General features: G+C 37.3%; 1 protein-coding gene and 1 non-coding gene across 3 annotated transcripts; one reads left to right on the forward strand and one right to left on the reverse strand.

Moving 5' to 3' along the window:
- Nucleotides 1-3,693: 3,693 nt before the first annotated feature.
- LOC113348570 (chitin elicitor receptor kinase 1-like) lies at nt 3,694-11,148 on the reverse strand. 2 transcript variants are annotated; one of them, XM_026592397.1, is made up of 12 exons: nt 10,271-11,148; nt 8,883-8,916; nt 8,775-8,779; nt 8,546-8,686; nt 7,835-8,037; nt 7,143-7,232; nt 6,017-6,110; nt 5,779-5,930; nt 5,610-5,701; nt 4,471-4,609; nt 4,253-4,351; nt 3,694-4,143 (listed from the first exon to the last, which is right to left on the reverse strand). In XM_026592397.1, exons 1-12 carry the CDS (start codon nt 10,929-10,931, stop codon nt 3,979-3,981), a joined length of 1,875 nt encoding a protein of 624 aa, XP_026448182.1. In that variant the 5' UTR covers nt 10,932-11,148; the 3' UTR covers nt 3,694-3,978. The 2 variants fall into 2 exon arrangements, with proteins under 2 accessions (XP_026448182.1, XP_026448181.1); XM_026592396.1 differs by having other exon boundaries at nt 8,546-8,689.
- On the forward strand, nt 5,020-5,091 carry TRNAQ-UUG. Its single transcript has one exon. It is a non-coding gene; the product is annotated as a tRNA-Gln (tRNA).
- Nucleotides 11,149-15,150: the final 4,002 nt, after the last annotated feature.

Consider the following 15,150-nt stretch of genomic DNA (forward strand, 5'->3'; position numbering starts at 1 on the left):
TTTGAAGTTACTCAAAATTTGAAGAGGAAGAACAACCCGACCCTTTAAAATAAGATGTTTTTGGTGACTTGGGATCAAATATGTCCACTTATACATATATTGGCTTTGTATCTTGTAAGCTCATCAAAATATGAAAGGAATACCTAATTTAACAAAAAAACAAATATACTAACTTCATTTTTGTACCGAAGAAATTTAATAAAAAAAAATGAACGGATATGGATGTCCAACGGATTTTCAAGGTTACATCCGGGCTCAATCCATAATCCGTTGGATTTCAAACCGTGATTAGTGAGGATAGTCAAGTAAATTTTACTTTTAAAAACCTTTTTGGACCTCCGGTTAATCGTTTTTTACTGCTGGACTATAGGATAAGCTGGGTCGGATTTGGTGGACCAACCAGCAAATTTCTCTTCAAAAATTCCATCCGCATCCAACCAATTGGCGAACGGTCCGGGCACCACCCACAAAAATATGGAAGGTCTCGGCTAAATCGACGAATTCCGGGACAAATGCTCACCCTTAAAATTGAGGAGATTAAATGGGGGGAAATTAGGCGCAGGCCCCAAAAAAATAATATTCTCATTATCAGGCCCACAATTAATTTTAGATACCGTGACACCCATAATTATGTGAAATTTTGAAAAATATCTGCATGACGGGTTATGCATCCGCATGATGGGTTATGCATCCTAATTTTTCAGGGGGTGTAATTGGCAACGCAAGTTGGATATAACATATCTAAAAAACCGCGCCTTGGAATTTTACAATTTTTATATCGTTGGAAATCTTTTAAAGAGAGCTACACAACGAGTACAAACAACAATATCAAATTTTTGTTTTTCATGAAAAAATTGGAGGTGATCATCATTTTAGGGGAGAAATTCGAAAATTTGCTACATATTCATTATGCAGACTCCAAATAGGATGCATAACACAATATGCATACACCACAAAAGATGCATAACACGTTATGCAACCATATTTTTGTTCATGCATCAATTATTTTGGTTATACAGCCACTAAAACGTTGTATATACCTAAATCCAACAGAAAAACAGACGCATAACAAATTATGAACCATTGTTTTGGTTGATTTTAGTGCATATAGAAAAAATTGATGCATAATGCGTTATGCAACCATATTTACGGATGCATATCATGTTATGCATCCATTTTCTCGATACATAATGCATTATGCATTCATATTTTGGTTGCATATCAAGTTATGCATCCATTTTCTTGACTGCATAATTATGCAGTCATAACAGCATCACCGCTTCATTATCATCCATCAACCACTGTCAACAACAACTCCATTAGCAACACTATAGCAACTACAAGAACATCAGCTGATTCCTGCAGCTCTCAGTAACCAACAACCAACCCCCTAAATTCTATCTTTAACCAACAACCAACCCCTAAATTCTACCTTTAACATCAGAAACATTCTCAAGTCCAACTGATTTGTAATTGAACGCAAACCCATCTCAGATTTCTTCTATCTTCTCCAAAATCTCTCTTCAATTTCTGCCCTATAAAATGAGTTTATCAAATTGAAGAAAACAAACACGTCCATAATCAAATCATCAAAATTTGAAGCAGCAAAAGAAAGATTGAATTGAGTTTTAGGTTATGTCTTCTAGGGTTTTGATTGAATTAGATAGAAAGATATCAAAATTAATATATTCTTAATGGTGTTTTCGTCGTCATATTTCTTATTCCAAAAATTGAATCTTCAAAATTAACAGTAGATGATTATCTCTGATCTCGTAGTTCCTCTTTTTGCCTCTCGTTTTATGAACAAAGAAAAGATATCTCGGAATAACATAATTTTAGAAAATCTAGGCGTGGGAGAAATTTTCACCGAGAAAATGGATGCGCGCCTGTAGATTTCTGGGTGTGGGTCTCACAGTGGAGAAAATCTGAAGAATGGGTTTGTCTGTAGTTTTCACTTAATTGGGCGCCGGTAGGGGTGTGCATAAAATCCTGAACTGCGGATTTCATCGGCAACCGTCCGCAAAATTACGGGTGAAAACTAATCCGCAAGAACCTGTGAAACGGACACGGGTGAGTTATCAAATCCGCAAGGTTTAGCGGTTTGGTTGCGGTTGGTTTTGTAAATCCGCGGATTCACCCGCACCGTAGTGTAGTAATGAAATTTAAGGATAATATTGGAAGTATGAAGTTTATATATAAACATCTTTATATTTCTATAACCTAAATCACGCTCATTGCTATTGTTCTCTCTTCCAACAACTAATAAACACTAAGCCATACATCTATGACGAATTGAGTCCGATTTTGTACCTATCTTCTCAAATATTACACTAAGTTGTCAGTAAATGATGGTTATCAGATAGTAAAAAAGTGATCTGACATCTGCAACAAACTAACAGTTCGTAAGTTCCATAAGGGCTTGGTTAAAACATCTCTTTCAACAAAGCTTCCAACTGATCTAACTACACCAATCAAGTGGTGAACTTTGCGACTGTTGCCGACTGCTTTGTGATATTCATGGATAGTTTGGCACATATATTACAATTTCCACCGCTGACTGCTCTGCCTTTAAGACTAACAGGGTGTTAGTCCTCAAGGGAGTTGGGGGGTTGGGCGTAGTTGTGTTTTTTCCCGTTAGTCGTGAGGGAGTTCGAGTGAGTCTCTCAAAATCCCCGTTAGTCGTGGGAGAGTTTAGAAGAGTCTCCCCAACTCCCTAAAAAAACCCGTTAGTCGTGGGGGAGTTTGAAAGAAACTCTTAAACTCCCTGTTAGTGGTAAAAATTAGAATGATATGGAGTTTGTTTTTTTTGGGGGGGTTCTGGGGAGTTCTAGGGAGTTTATAGTGTATTTTTGCCTCACTCCAAATCTCTCAAAAAAGTGGAGATTTTGGGAGAGTCTCTCAAACTCCATACACTCAACACACCAAACTCTCTCAAACTCCCTATACTCTCTTACACTCCCTCCAAATCCCCAAGATTCAAAATACATTAAACTCCCTCCAACTCACTCGTGGACTAACCCCCTGTAAATTTGTTGCAGAAGAGAATGGAACTCAAGTCGTGGGTAATATCATTTTTTTTTCTTTTTTCTGATTAAAATCGTTGTTAATCCGCATCCGGCCCGTACCACCCGCTGATCCGTGGATGTGAAATCCGCGGGTGATTGGGCCGGACACGGTTTAATTTTCCAAATCCGCAATTTTGAAGGATTGAACGCAGGTGACCCCTATTCCGCAATCGTCCGTCCATTGCACACCCCTAGGCGCCGGTAATGTGGTGGAACGACCGTTCTAGGCCCACACTGTTTGCAACGACCGTTCTAGGCCCACACTGTTTTAGCTCACGCATGCCGGCATTTGAGACGTAGATATGTTAATCTAACACTTTCTAGTAGATTCCAACGATTTTATATACGAAAACCAAAACGTTGGTGCTTATCTTGGTTGAATCGTCACGAGCCATTGAATTTCCTAGCATGCTCGAGGCACAACTTAGAGAAGAGGGAATTTACTTTCTTGCAACACAATCAAGGATTGAGACCATTGTATAGACCAGAATTTGTTTCTTTTTCACAAACTGGTTGGTTAATGAGGGAAGTTACCAGTATCAACACTTGGGGTTTAAAATGTATAACATTCCACTCTACAGTGAAGGTGTTATTGAGATTGGGAAGATAGGATGATAAAACCTGTAAATTCATAACTCAAGCTCCAGGCTTCTCATTTAAAATCTCGATAACAACAAGTCAAGGTGTAATTTTAATATACAACATTTTCTTCAATTTTACAGCATTTTGTTTTTCTTTCTTTTCGCAGCAAATTTATCAAGTAGCTAATCAGACACATCAAACCTTTCAAAGTTTAAACACTCAGTCCACTTCTTGGCATTTACACGATATACAATGGCGTACCAAAATAAATATACAAATGAAACTGCGAGAGTTGACAAGGGAAATATGTGTCATGGGGTAGTTTCTGCAATTACCTTCCTGACATTAGATTCACTAGACCGTGGTTTTCATAGAAGGAGCCAACATCCCAATCTTCAGTTGATGATGAAAGTGTCATTAATGCGACCACAATTGACCTCATGCTAGGTCTCAATTGAGGGTTCTCTTGCGTGCAAGCTTTTGCAAGTTGAGCCACCTGTGACCAAGGTAAGAGATACATATACAATCAGCAAGAGTTAACATTGAGACTAAACCACTAGCTAGAAGAAGCTTCAAAACATCCGCATCTACGACCGGGTTCTTACCTTACGGATTGAATCAAAAGGGTAGTTGTCTCCAAGCCTAGGGTCGACTAGTTTGCGAAGATCTTCATTTGACTCGGGCTGATTAAGAACTTCTTCAAACTGTATCACCACAGACACCATAAAATTTAACTCAAGATCACTGCTAGAATAGAGAAAGGTGTACATGAATATCATGTTTCAAAGACTGTTGTATACTAGATCAAGGTAAGAGGAATAACCATAGAGACGAGTCCTCTTGATTCAACACTGGAACCATTTGATCTAACCACAGCTTCTTTTGCTGATATAAGTTCATACAGGACAACCCCGAAAGCATAGACATCAACCTTGGGGGTAATATCACCCCACTGAGCATACCTACAATTACAAACCAATATTTTGTATAATTTAAAAAGTAAAAACATGCATAATAACTTCTCATTCTCTATAAAAGTAGTATAGCATAATGATAGTTATCCTTCTTCAGTAAATGATAACTCCGACTAGAACTTCTTACCAGATTAAATTTTCGTAAAGCAATACAGAGAAAAACTTCTTGTTTTCATTGAAAGCAAAATAGAATAAATAGTAGTTACTAGATGCACAATAATAGTAATATCCACATCTCTGAATCATTCTTTACTAATTCGCTGCAGACGCCTTAGCAATTGTTCGACTTTAGTTTCAGTCACATTTATAAAGCAGGGGCATCGGATACCCTTTGGGGCCAGTCGCCCCTATAAGCTAGGCCATCAGAAGTTTCAAAATAAGAAATCAATATGCAAAATGGTTCTATGGTGTAGTGGTTAGCACTCAGGACTTTGAATCCTGCGACCTGGGTTCGACTCCCGGTAGGACCTTTTTTTCTTTTTACTTGGATGTTTTATTACTTTTACTTTAAGTTCTTAATTTTTCTTGGATGTTTTATAATCAAAAATTCAACATAGATGATTGCATTCAGTTTTTATTTTATTCTGGATATATTATGAAAATGAGAAACAAAATTAGATAGATTGTATTTGAATTGTAATTTTGTGCATCAAGTAATCCTAGATGGTGAAAAATGATTATGACACTATTAAGTCTTAACATGTACATGACACTATTTCTATACAGGAAAGAGCAACAGCTCCATATTCTTACTACTTACTAGATTTCAATCACATGATATTACTATGATGGATGAGAATCGAAAACCAAAAAGCTATATCTAAGGTCGTGCAGGAAGTATGTATCCAGCAAGCTTCTGAAGAATCAGAAAAACAAACTTCTAAAATGAAACTTATATGTGTGCGATGGTATGCTCACCTCTCCATTCATCATAAGTAAAAAGCACCAGCAAAAAAGAAGATAAGAAGGTCAACAACAGTCAACTTACTCAGGCGGCATGTATCCAAATGTACCCACAACCCGTGTTTGCAAGGATCCACTTCCAACTTCAGTTAGCTTTGTTAACCCAAAATCTGCAACCTACAGTTTAGACATATAACCACGCTAAGAATGGGTATTCAAACAAGCTGCTACTTGACATAGGGGGTAGCCACAACCTTTCCGCGGAAGTTCCTGTCTACCAGAATGTTTGCAGATTTGATATCACGATGAATGTAAACAGGAACTGTGTGCTCGTGGATGTATTCAAGACCTCTTGCAGAATCGAGAGCAATGTGCACCCTTGTGGACCACGGCAATGGTTCCTTCTCTAAAACCGCAGAACTAGTTTCAAGCACTATATTGCATGCATGGTGAGTAGTCAAAAAATTAAAACAAAATCAACGCTTGGGTTACCTGTTCCACGTAAATGTTCACTTAGGTTTCCACTGTCAATGAACTCGTACACTAAAAACAAAGAACCCTCGACACAATATCCAATCAAGCGCACCTGCATTTTATTTTTCAAATCACAGAGGTAATAACTATAAGATACTACTATTAAACACCAGAGAAAAAAAAAAACAAGTGAAAGGAAGCACCGTCAAACTTCTCTAAAATATAAGCTTTAAATATCATGCATAACGTTATGACCTCCAAATTCTACGGATATCATACAGTAACTATAATTCACAACTCTGAGGGCAACACTGATTAATTGCCTAATAACTTAACTCACCTATTTGTTTCTATATATCCAAATAGCCTACAGAATAGTTAGGTAAGGTCCTTTAGATGGGGCTTGAACTTGTATGTTTTGAGGTTTTTTACAGAGTTGGCTTTCGTCGAGAATAAAGCATGTACCATGGGCGCTCAGCAAAGAGAGGCCTGGTTTGACTTGGGCTCTCGTCGAGAATAAAGCATGTACCTTGGGAGCTCAGCAAACCAGGTATGATCTTGCTATACATGATGGTGGGATGCTAAAGTGTAAAGGGATAAATCGATTCAGCTGTTAGTTATGTAAGCATGACAAACAAAGTACACAGATATACGTTGGTTTAACAGATGAGTAAAAGAAAGATATCTAGGACTGCGACAATGTGTACAAAATAACTGAACATTTAAATGTGGGTGGAAGTGGTAAGCTCTATTTTTTCTTGGCTAGGGTTGGCTTGAGAGTGTTGCCAACCTTACTGAGCCTTCAAATTGTGTGGTTCCTTTACTAGATATCCAGATATATATACATTATGCTGACAGTGCATGAAGCTTTTATGCTGACTCAGATAGCGTTTGCATAAAAGATGAATTACTATCCAGATAAAACATGAATTACTACCCAATGTGTCCAACTAATTGAGGCGTCTGATGAATTTCTTAACAAAGATTTTTAAAAAAACAAAAAACAAAAAAAACATGGCGAGAAGCTTCCTAACTATGGAACCTTTAAAATGCTCAGACTAGTCAATGAACAAGGAAACCATATTGCTTTAATGACAGAAACAACAGAAAATAGTTTTGGGATAAACTACAGAAAAGAAAATACCAGATTCAAGTGATGAACCCGAGTAAGAACTTTCAGTTCAGCGAGGAACTCTTTTGATGCTTGCATATCCATCTTCTTGATTGCAGCTTTCTGATGCATAGTAGTAAGAAAAAGTAAACAAAGTAAGGTTTTTATATTCTAGAAATGCCTAGAGGTGAAACGTCTGAAAGTAATAATGCAATAAGAACTCTTCACATCTTCTGGTTTTTGTGTTCAACAACTTATACTGGGTTTAAAAAATGTTGAAATGTGCACAAGCTAACAAAGAGAAGTTCAAATACAAGCAAACCAAAGTCTACATTCTACAAAATGGAAAAGCAGAAAGACATTTACATACTGGCAGTGAAATCTTATTAAAAACATATTTTCAATTTGTTCAAAACCAGTACTCTTTCATGCTACTTTCTACTTAAGGTGTCTACCCCTAATGAAACTTCCCATATTGTGACCCCTTGAATTCCAAAATTCAGTCATATGATAGGGATCGTGGGGAAGTACTACTTTATCGTTTCTACCAACTTAAAGCCTTCAGTTATTCAAAATTTTCTGGACAATATTGTCAGCAGAGTATCAAAACGTTCTTCATGCACGAATATGATATACATCTCAGGAACAGAACGTATGAATTTCATATTAATTTAAATTCTGTTGATTAATTTTTCTTTTTCTTTTGGAAAAGTTTCAGTACAAACCTCGCCTCTAAGCTCAGCATAGTAAACAGCTCCAAAACCACCTTGACCAATTTTATTAGCCAAACTGAAGTCATCGGTCGCCCTGGCGAGCTCTTCATATGTAAACTCGACTGATTTATCCACCGTGATACCTGTTACCCTAGGTGAAGCAAGGGCGGTTGGAGAAGCTAATTCGACTGATTTATTAAAATTGCCTCGAGAACCTAGATGCACAAATAAAAACAGCTCAATTACTGCAACAGTAATGTGTACTGTTCTCTATATTTACTGACAAAAGGAGCGACTGGAGTTTATCAAGAAAACACGGCAGATTCTCCATTTTCCTTTTCACAATGATCAATGACGTCAGTATATTTTGATGTTGCTTTGCAAATTAAAGAATACAGTTGCATCCATACTCCATCAGATGGTGTTCCAGAAAGGAGGTACAGATTTATAAACATGGAAAAGGTATAAGTTCTTGACAGGGGAACAACTAAAGAATTCTTAAGGTTAGCCTCGCATGAATTACCTCATAGCTAGGTTCATTTTGAAAATCTATGCAAAGTGCTCCTTTTGATCTATGTAAAATCTAAAGGAAGAGATAATAGCTACTTAGAAAAGTCTCGTGGAATTTGGTAAAACCCTTCCAGAATGATCACTGACAAAAGAATGTAATTTATTTAACCATGGAGGAAAGGATTCCTGCATGTCCAATTTGAACAGGCATACCTTCAGATGTTTCGAAGAGCAATAATGCCTTCTTCGCCTTTTTCTTTTTAGAAAGTACAATATATGTACAAACTGCCAATAATAGTGCAAAAGCTACTATTCCAACTGCTATTCCAACAATGGCTCCAGTGGGAAGTCCTCCTGCTGTTCAAATAAGTGAAATTCTTAAGGACCAAACATTTTCTTTATTCGAGTGACAAAATCTGTTATGGGGAAGATAGTTTCACACCTGTGCTGCACAGATAAACATTTAAACTCATGTCAAAAACATAACATATAAGACCTGGCCGTAAGATAAGAGAAAAATGCACGATCAGTTAAAATATTGAACAAGTACCTCGCTTTCAAGCGTGGGTAGTTTCCCGTTTCATCTGTCATGAAGCAAGAACCAACATCAGCCAGATAAATTTGTGATATTAAAGAAGATTTCATTCAACAGACTATATACAATCTTCTAACACATTCTATCATAGTACTAGTTATCTTGAATTCGTACCATGAACTAGAAATTACGAACAAACAAATAAATCAATAATGTAACCAGGTTCTTCATGATCCATTTATCAGCATTAACAATAACAGATTGATGTGGTTTCTGATGAATGTAGTAGCAAAATAGATGTAATAAGACACCCTCTTAATTTGGTTAAACCAGATGAAATCCTTGACATACTTGATACTTTGTCCTTTTTTTCTAAACGCGAAAGTCCTAGGAAGTTATGAACCCACTTAACAAATTTTAAGGATATCTGTTGTTTGTATAACATTATCTGAACAAGAAGATCAAGGTACATTAAATAGAAAATTTATATACAGACTTTACACATTACATTCTTGAGACCCAGAATCAGGAATTACCAGCTAGGAATCGTGACAGCTTTTAGGCCTAAAAGAAATGACTCTTAAAAGTTATAACAGTTACTAATATATTTACTTCTCTTGAAACCAGTTTCCTGACAGCAATATAGGGGCATACTATCCGGTCATGTATTTACACATTACATTCTCGAGACCCAGAATCAAGAATCACCAGCTAAGAATCGTGACAGCTTTTAGGCCTAAAAGAAATGACTCTTAAAAGTTTTAACAGTTAGTAATATATTTACTTCTCTTGAAACCAGTTTCCTGACAGCAAAATAGGGGCATGCTATCCGGTCATGTATTTACACATTACATTCTTGAGATCCAGAATCAGGAATCACCAGCTAAAAATCGTGACAGCTTTTAGGCCTAAAAGAAATGACGCTTAAAAGTTATAGCAGTTAGTAATATATTTACGTCTCTTGAAACCAGTTTCCCGACACCAATATTTCCAAATAAATTGCATGCTATTCAGTCAAGTATTTCCAAATAAATTGCAGTAACTAATTCACAGAAAGAGGCTAGAAAGCTGCAGCAATGACAGATTAAGCATTCTAACTTAGACTCTCTACACCAGCGTTTTGGTTCTTGTTTGATGATCGAAGTTGGGCAAGCATATTATAATCTGGCTATGGTTTCCGACCTTGGTGTCAGTGCTGTTGCTAAAGACTTTGGAATGCATGGATTTCCATACTGCTTCAGTCATCTAAATCAGTAATAGAAAACCAGCTCTGATTCCAACACATGTTGATATGAATAGACAGTCTAAACTTGGTTTCTCATTACATGATCCCCAAAATTATGTGTCTTTGTTAACAATTCAAAACATTCTTATAAACAAAACTATATAGGACAAGAAATCACCTTTGCCAGGAAAAAACACCACACCCTTCCCGCTGCTGAAATCCGTTTTCGGGTTGTAACTCCGTAGCAAATCAGAACTGATATTGAATTTCTTAGCAATAGAACTCAAGTTATCACCAGGAAGTAAAGGATAAGTCACGAACAACCCATAATCATCCACCTTTTCATCTCCACAAGAGCAATTTACAATGACATTTACCAGGGAGCCATCAAGTATATTGTTAGGATTATAAGAGGGGTTATCTCTACTCAAGTCTTCTTTGGTAGTAAGATTAGAGTAATATTTAACGATTTTTTCATAAGTATCACCAGGTTGGAGAGTATAAGTAAAATTGTGACCTAATCGTTGTTCCTGAATGCAATCACATCTAAAAGGGACATTCAATATGTCATCAGCTAAAATGAGATCTTTGTTAGGAACTTGAGGATTGTACTTGAGAATCTCCTGGTCACTAGTACTAAAAATTTTCGAAGTGAATGTAAGGTTTGTACCTGCCCATATATCATAATAAGCTAAAGCGAGATCACATCCCCTTCTGCACTGGCATTCTACTTCTCCAATACTCGAGAACAAAAACAAAATCCCCCAAAACACAAACCCTAGTTTAAACTGAATCTCCCCTTTACTCTTTATTATTCTTCTTCTTCCTATAGGTACCATGACGGATTTGATAGAACCCTAGAATTGTTTATTACTGCATCGACAGAAATGATATGGAACCCTGAGTAGAATTGGGATGATGATAGATTCGGAATGAAAGGAAACGAGAATTCAAAACCCTATAAAACGTATGGGAAGTGGAACTGTGGTGTTGCTGTTAATGAGGTTGCTGTCGGAAAGTCTATCCTCTCTCTGCTGCTGTTCTTCTTTGACTTGGAAAATGAAGAAAGAAATAAGTAATTTCTTCTGGAACTTCAAAACTAACTGACAGTAACGGTTGTGTACTATTTTACCGCGAAAATGTTAATATCTGTGCGCGTTGGCGTTAAGCACTGGGACCAAACTTTATGGACTGTTGACTTCAGATTTATCAAGCGTCAACCATGGGCATTTAGCCATTTACTAACTTGATGTGTGGTGGCGGTTGTAAGAGGAGTAGTGGTGGTGGGTAGTCAAGGACCTAGGTTGTTAATGACTTGAGGGTGGTGGTGGAACCATTATTGTAAAATTGAAGATAAAATTAAAATATTGGTGGTGGGTTTTCTTTTTTTGAAGCTTGTATTTTATTAGGTTAAATCAAAGTTACACGTGGGTACGTTATTCTCGTAGAGTCTGCTATTACAGTAGAACTTATAGGCAGGGATCATGTTGTCCATATTATTGTTGTGAGCTTTTTGAGAGAGCAATTATTTGCCGCTCGATTTGCAAGACCGTCCGCCGCTTGATTTCCTTCCCTTTTGACATGCCTAATGGTATATTGTTGAATTTGGGTAAACTTTAGAAATATACCATGGGGTGTCAACGTCCGATGTTAGAAATCTCATTAAATTCTCTGAGTCTGTTTCAAATTGAACTTTTGGCCACCTCTGTTCCATCGTCGTTTTAGAAGTGATGAGCATGGCCCAAGTTTTCGCTGCAAGTGTTGTGGTAATGCCCGGTAGTTGTGTTGTTTCTAAGATTGTGCCGGCTCTCTTGTTTCGGCATATAATACATGCTCCCACTATTCCGGGATATCCTCTTGTTGCTCCGTCCGTGGTAATTCTAATCCAATCCAAGTGGGTCTTGATCCATCCCATGAAGATGGTTGACGTTGCTAGTATTTTTTGCACTGGGTTTGGATATGGTTGCATCCCAGGTGGCACAGGCGGTAGGTAGTTTTGAGCACAGGTATATTCCTGCTGGAGTTTGATGTTTATTTGCATTAATTCATCAGATTTGGTTGTTGCCGACGATGGACTATGTCTTTCCTGGCTATCCATAAGGACCAAAAAAAGAAGTAGAAGGTTGTGGTGACTGGGGCAGGAGCTTTTGTTTTGAGGAGACGGGAGACAGTCCTCTGATGGGATAGTGAGGTGGTTATGTTATCAGTGGTGTTTTGGTTGTTTGTGAGGTGAGGTGGCAGAAGGTTACAAGAATATGTGGTTGTTTGACAGTGAAGCAGTATGTGGTTGGATGTTTCGGAACTAGAACTTGCATTAAGGGCATAGGTTGGAGTTGATGAGTTGGGTGTGGTTGAGGGTTGGCAGACCCTCATTAATTGCTTTCCACAAGAAAAGCTTTACTTTTGGGGGTACGGGAGCTTCCAAAGGAAGTTGGTTGGGGGAGGTTTTTGATAAGTTTGCGTAGAATCGTTGATGAGGCAGTTGTATCCTGATGTGGTGGTATATTTACCGCTTTTGGCAAAAGGCCATATGATCCTGCCTGGTTGGTTGCTAAGTGTGATGTGAATGCTGATGATTCGCTGAACTATGGGTTGGGGAAGTAAATTCAGGCTATCATGATTCCAATTCCTTGGTGACGGGTCGATGATATCAGCCACCGATTGTGTGGAATAGCATAGGGTTGGGTTGACTTTGTTATTGAATTGTGGTGGTGATTGGTTGTTCATATATTTTTTTTTTTTATTTTACTAAAAAATGATTAAAATTAGATTGGATTCAGCCAGCAATTGTCCTCAACTTGTATTCAGAAAAAGGAGCTAATTATCCTCAATTTTTAGTATTCAGGAAAGCGAGCTAGTTATCCTCAAAATTGGTCGTTGATCGGTGGCGTGATGATGACATGTCGATAGGTGGGAATCAATTTATTTTTTTAGACCACTTATGGTGAAAATTAGGATTTATAATTTAGTTACAAACATGCATTTCTTAACCATGGGTACACTAAGCAACCTTCTAGGCCATTTTACCTATAAATAAATAAATCATAAAAAAAATCCGTTTGTTGTTGATTTTTCTTTACCTTCCTCACGGATCGGGTAAATTAAAAATATATATATATGCATGTCTTTGATTTAACATACTCAAGTTGTTTTGTTTAGGTGAAGTAGAAACCGTAATTCCGAGATCAAGTGTGGGAATGTCAAATGAGTGTTTATCAAGCTCCGGGGATTTAATTTGGTACCCCGTGAAACTTGTTACTCACTAAGTCAATAGATTTCTTAAAGTTTGGCTTTTGCGTATAAATTTAAATTTAGAAGCCTATTTCAAAGACCTTGATTTATTGTGCTAAAACAAATTAACGAAAATGATAAACTGAGTTCTTTGTGTGATATACAGAAAAATTTCGCTTCCAGCGCTATACTACTGGCCATCTCTTTTCTTAATACTCTATTCTCCTTTCATCTGGAGTTGTCGTAACTTGGATGCATTTCATAACCATGGGTACACCAAGCAACCTTCTAGGTTTTTTCACCTATAAATAAAAAAATCCAGAGAAAGAAAAACCTTTCAGCCTGTAGTTGATTTCTTTTTACTTTCCTCACAAATTGGGTAAGTTAAAAATATAGTATGTATTCAATTTAGAATACTCAAGTTGTTTTTACTTCAGTGAAGTGAGAAACACAATCCCGAGATCAAGTGTGGGAATGTCAAAGGAGTGTCTATCAAGCTCCGAGGATTTAACTTGGTACCTCTTGAAACTTGTTATTCACCAGGTCAATAACTTTCTTAAGGTTCACTTTCGCGTATAAATTTAAATTAAGGATCTTTAGCTCAAAAACCTTGATTCATTGTGTTAAGCCAATTTTAAAAAATAAATAAAAAATGATAGAGCTGAGTCTCCCAGTGTGATACACCGGAAAATTTCACTGCCAGCAGTATGCTTAAAATGTGAAAACTCCTTGATGCCACTCATATTGCGTAACCAGGCATAAACTTCAAGGCTTACTAAAAAAATGCATGTTGATTTTCCTTTCTAAACATACTTTGCAAGCATGATACTTTGAACGTACTTTCCATACAGTTCCAACTTCCCCCCTTGTTTAAGGGTGCAAGGCCATAACTATCAATAACAGCGCATTTCAGATGTTCATTCACTTGCAAGTAGTTCCCAAGCCTTAGTCATTCTTGGGATTAGCACGCAAGTCAATTATCAACCTAAATACCTCGTACTTGCTCCACTTCGACAATGAGTTGGTTCCATGCACTGGTTTTATTCATGCCAAGAGGGAAGCATCGAGGCACATGTCATTCATGACGTGCATCATCAAATGTCTAACACAATTCATTTAACTTTCTTTCTTGTCCATGCCCAGTTCGTAACTGGTGCGTGCGAACATTGTATAACTTGATATGAAGTATGAGCATCCATAAATGGACAGCAACTACCTCATTAAATGTTGTTGTCATCATTTCTTATCTTGCGTGTCAATCCCAGATGATATGAGCAACAAAGTGTTGGACCATAAGTGTGGCCTATTGCGGTTGTCTACAAACCTAACCTGTACCATGAATGAATCAAGCACATACCATAGTTTATCAAGTTCAGAACTCGTAAATACATCCAACTCGGGTTGTAAGGCCAAAGGCCAAGGGATTTTCTCAATAAACACACAAAGTTGTGCATCACTGATGCCACTTAATTCTTAAATAAACATTATTTTGTTCTGGGATATGCAAATTGTTGCAATGCTGACCTTTTCTTCGCTATGCATCAAAATGATACATTATCGATTTAGAAACGCGGAAACAGTGATTCCTACGCATCATGAATCTTGTTCGAGTACACAACACACCATTTTGCATCAAATGTGCTTCATCGGTAAGCTTCATAGCTCGGAGATGCATTTCCTATTGATGCACCTATAACCAACACCCCTTCCCTATATATGTCTTATTGACATTTCTATAAATAAAAAATTGGGAGTTAAGTATCATGTACCAAGGCCCAGTACCTTTTCGCGACATATGAAAGCAAAGTAGATTCATATCTCTTTCTC

Source organism: Papaver somniferum, chromosome 2 (assembly GCF_003573695.1).
Source record: "Papaver somniferum cultivar HN1 chromosome 2, ASM357369v1, whole genome shotgun sequence".
Classification (NCBI taxonomy): Eukaryota; Viridiplantae; Streptophyta; class Magnoliopsida; order Ranunculales; family Papaveraceae; genus Papaver; species Papaver somniferum.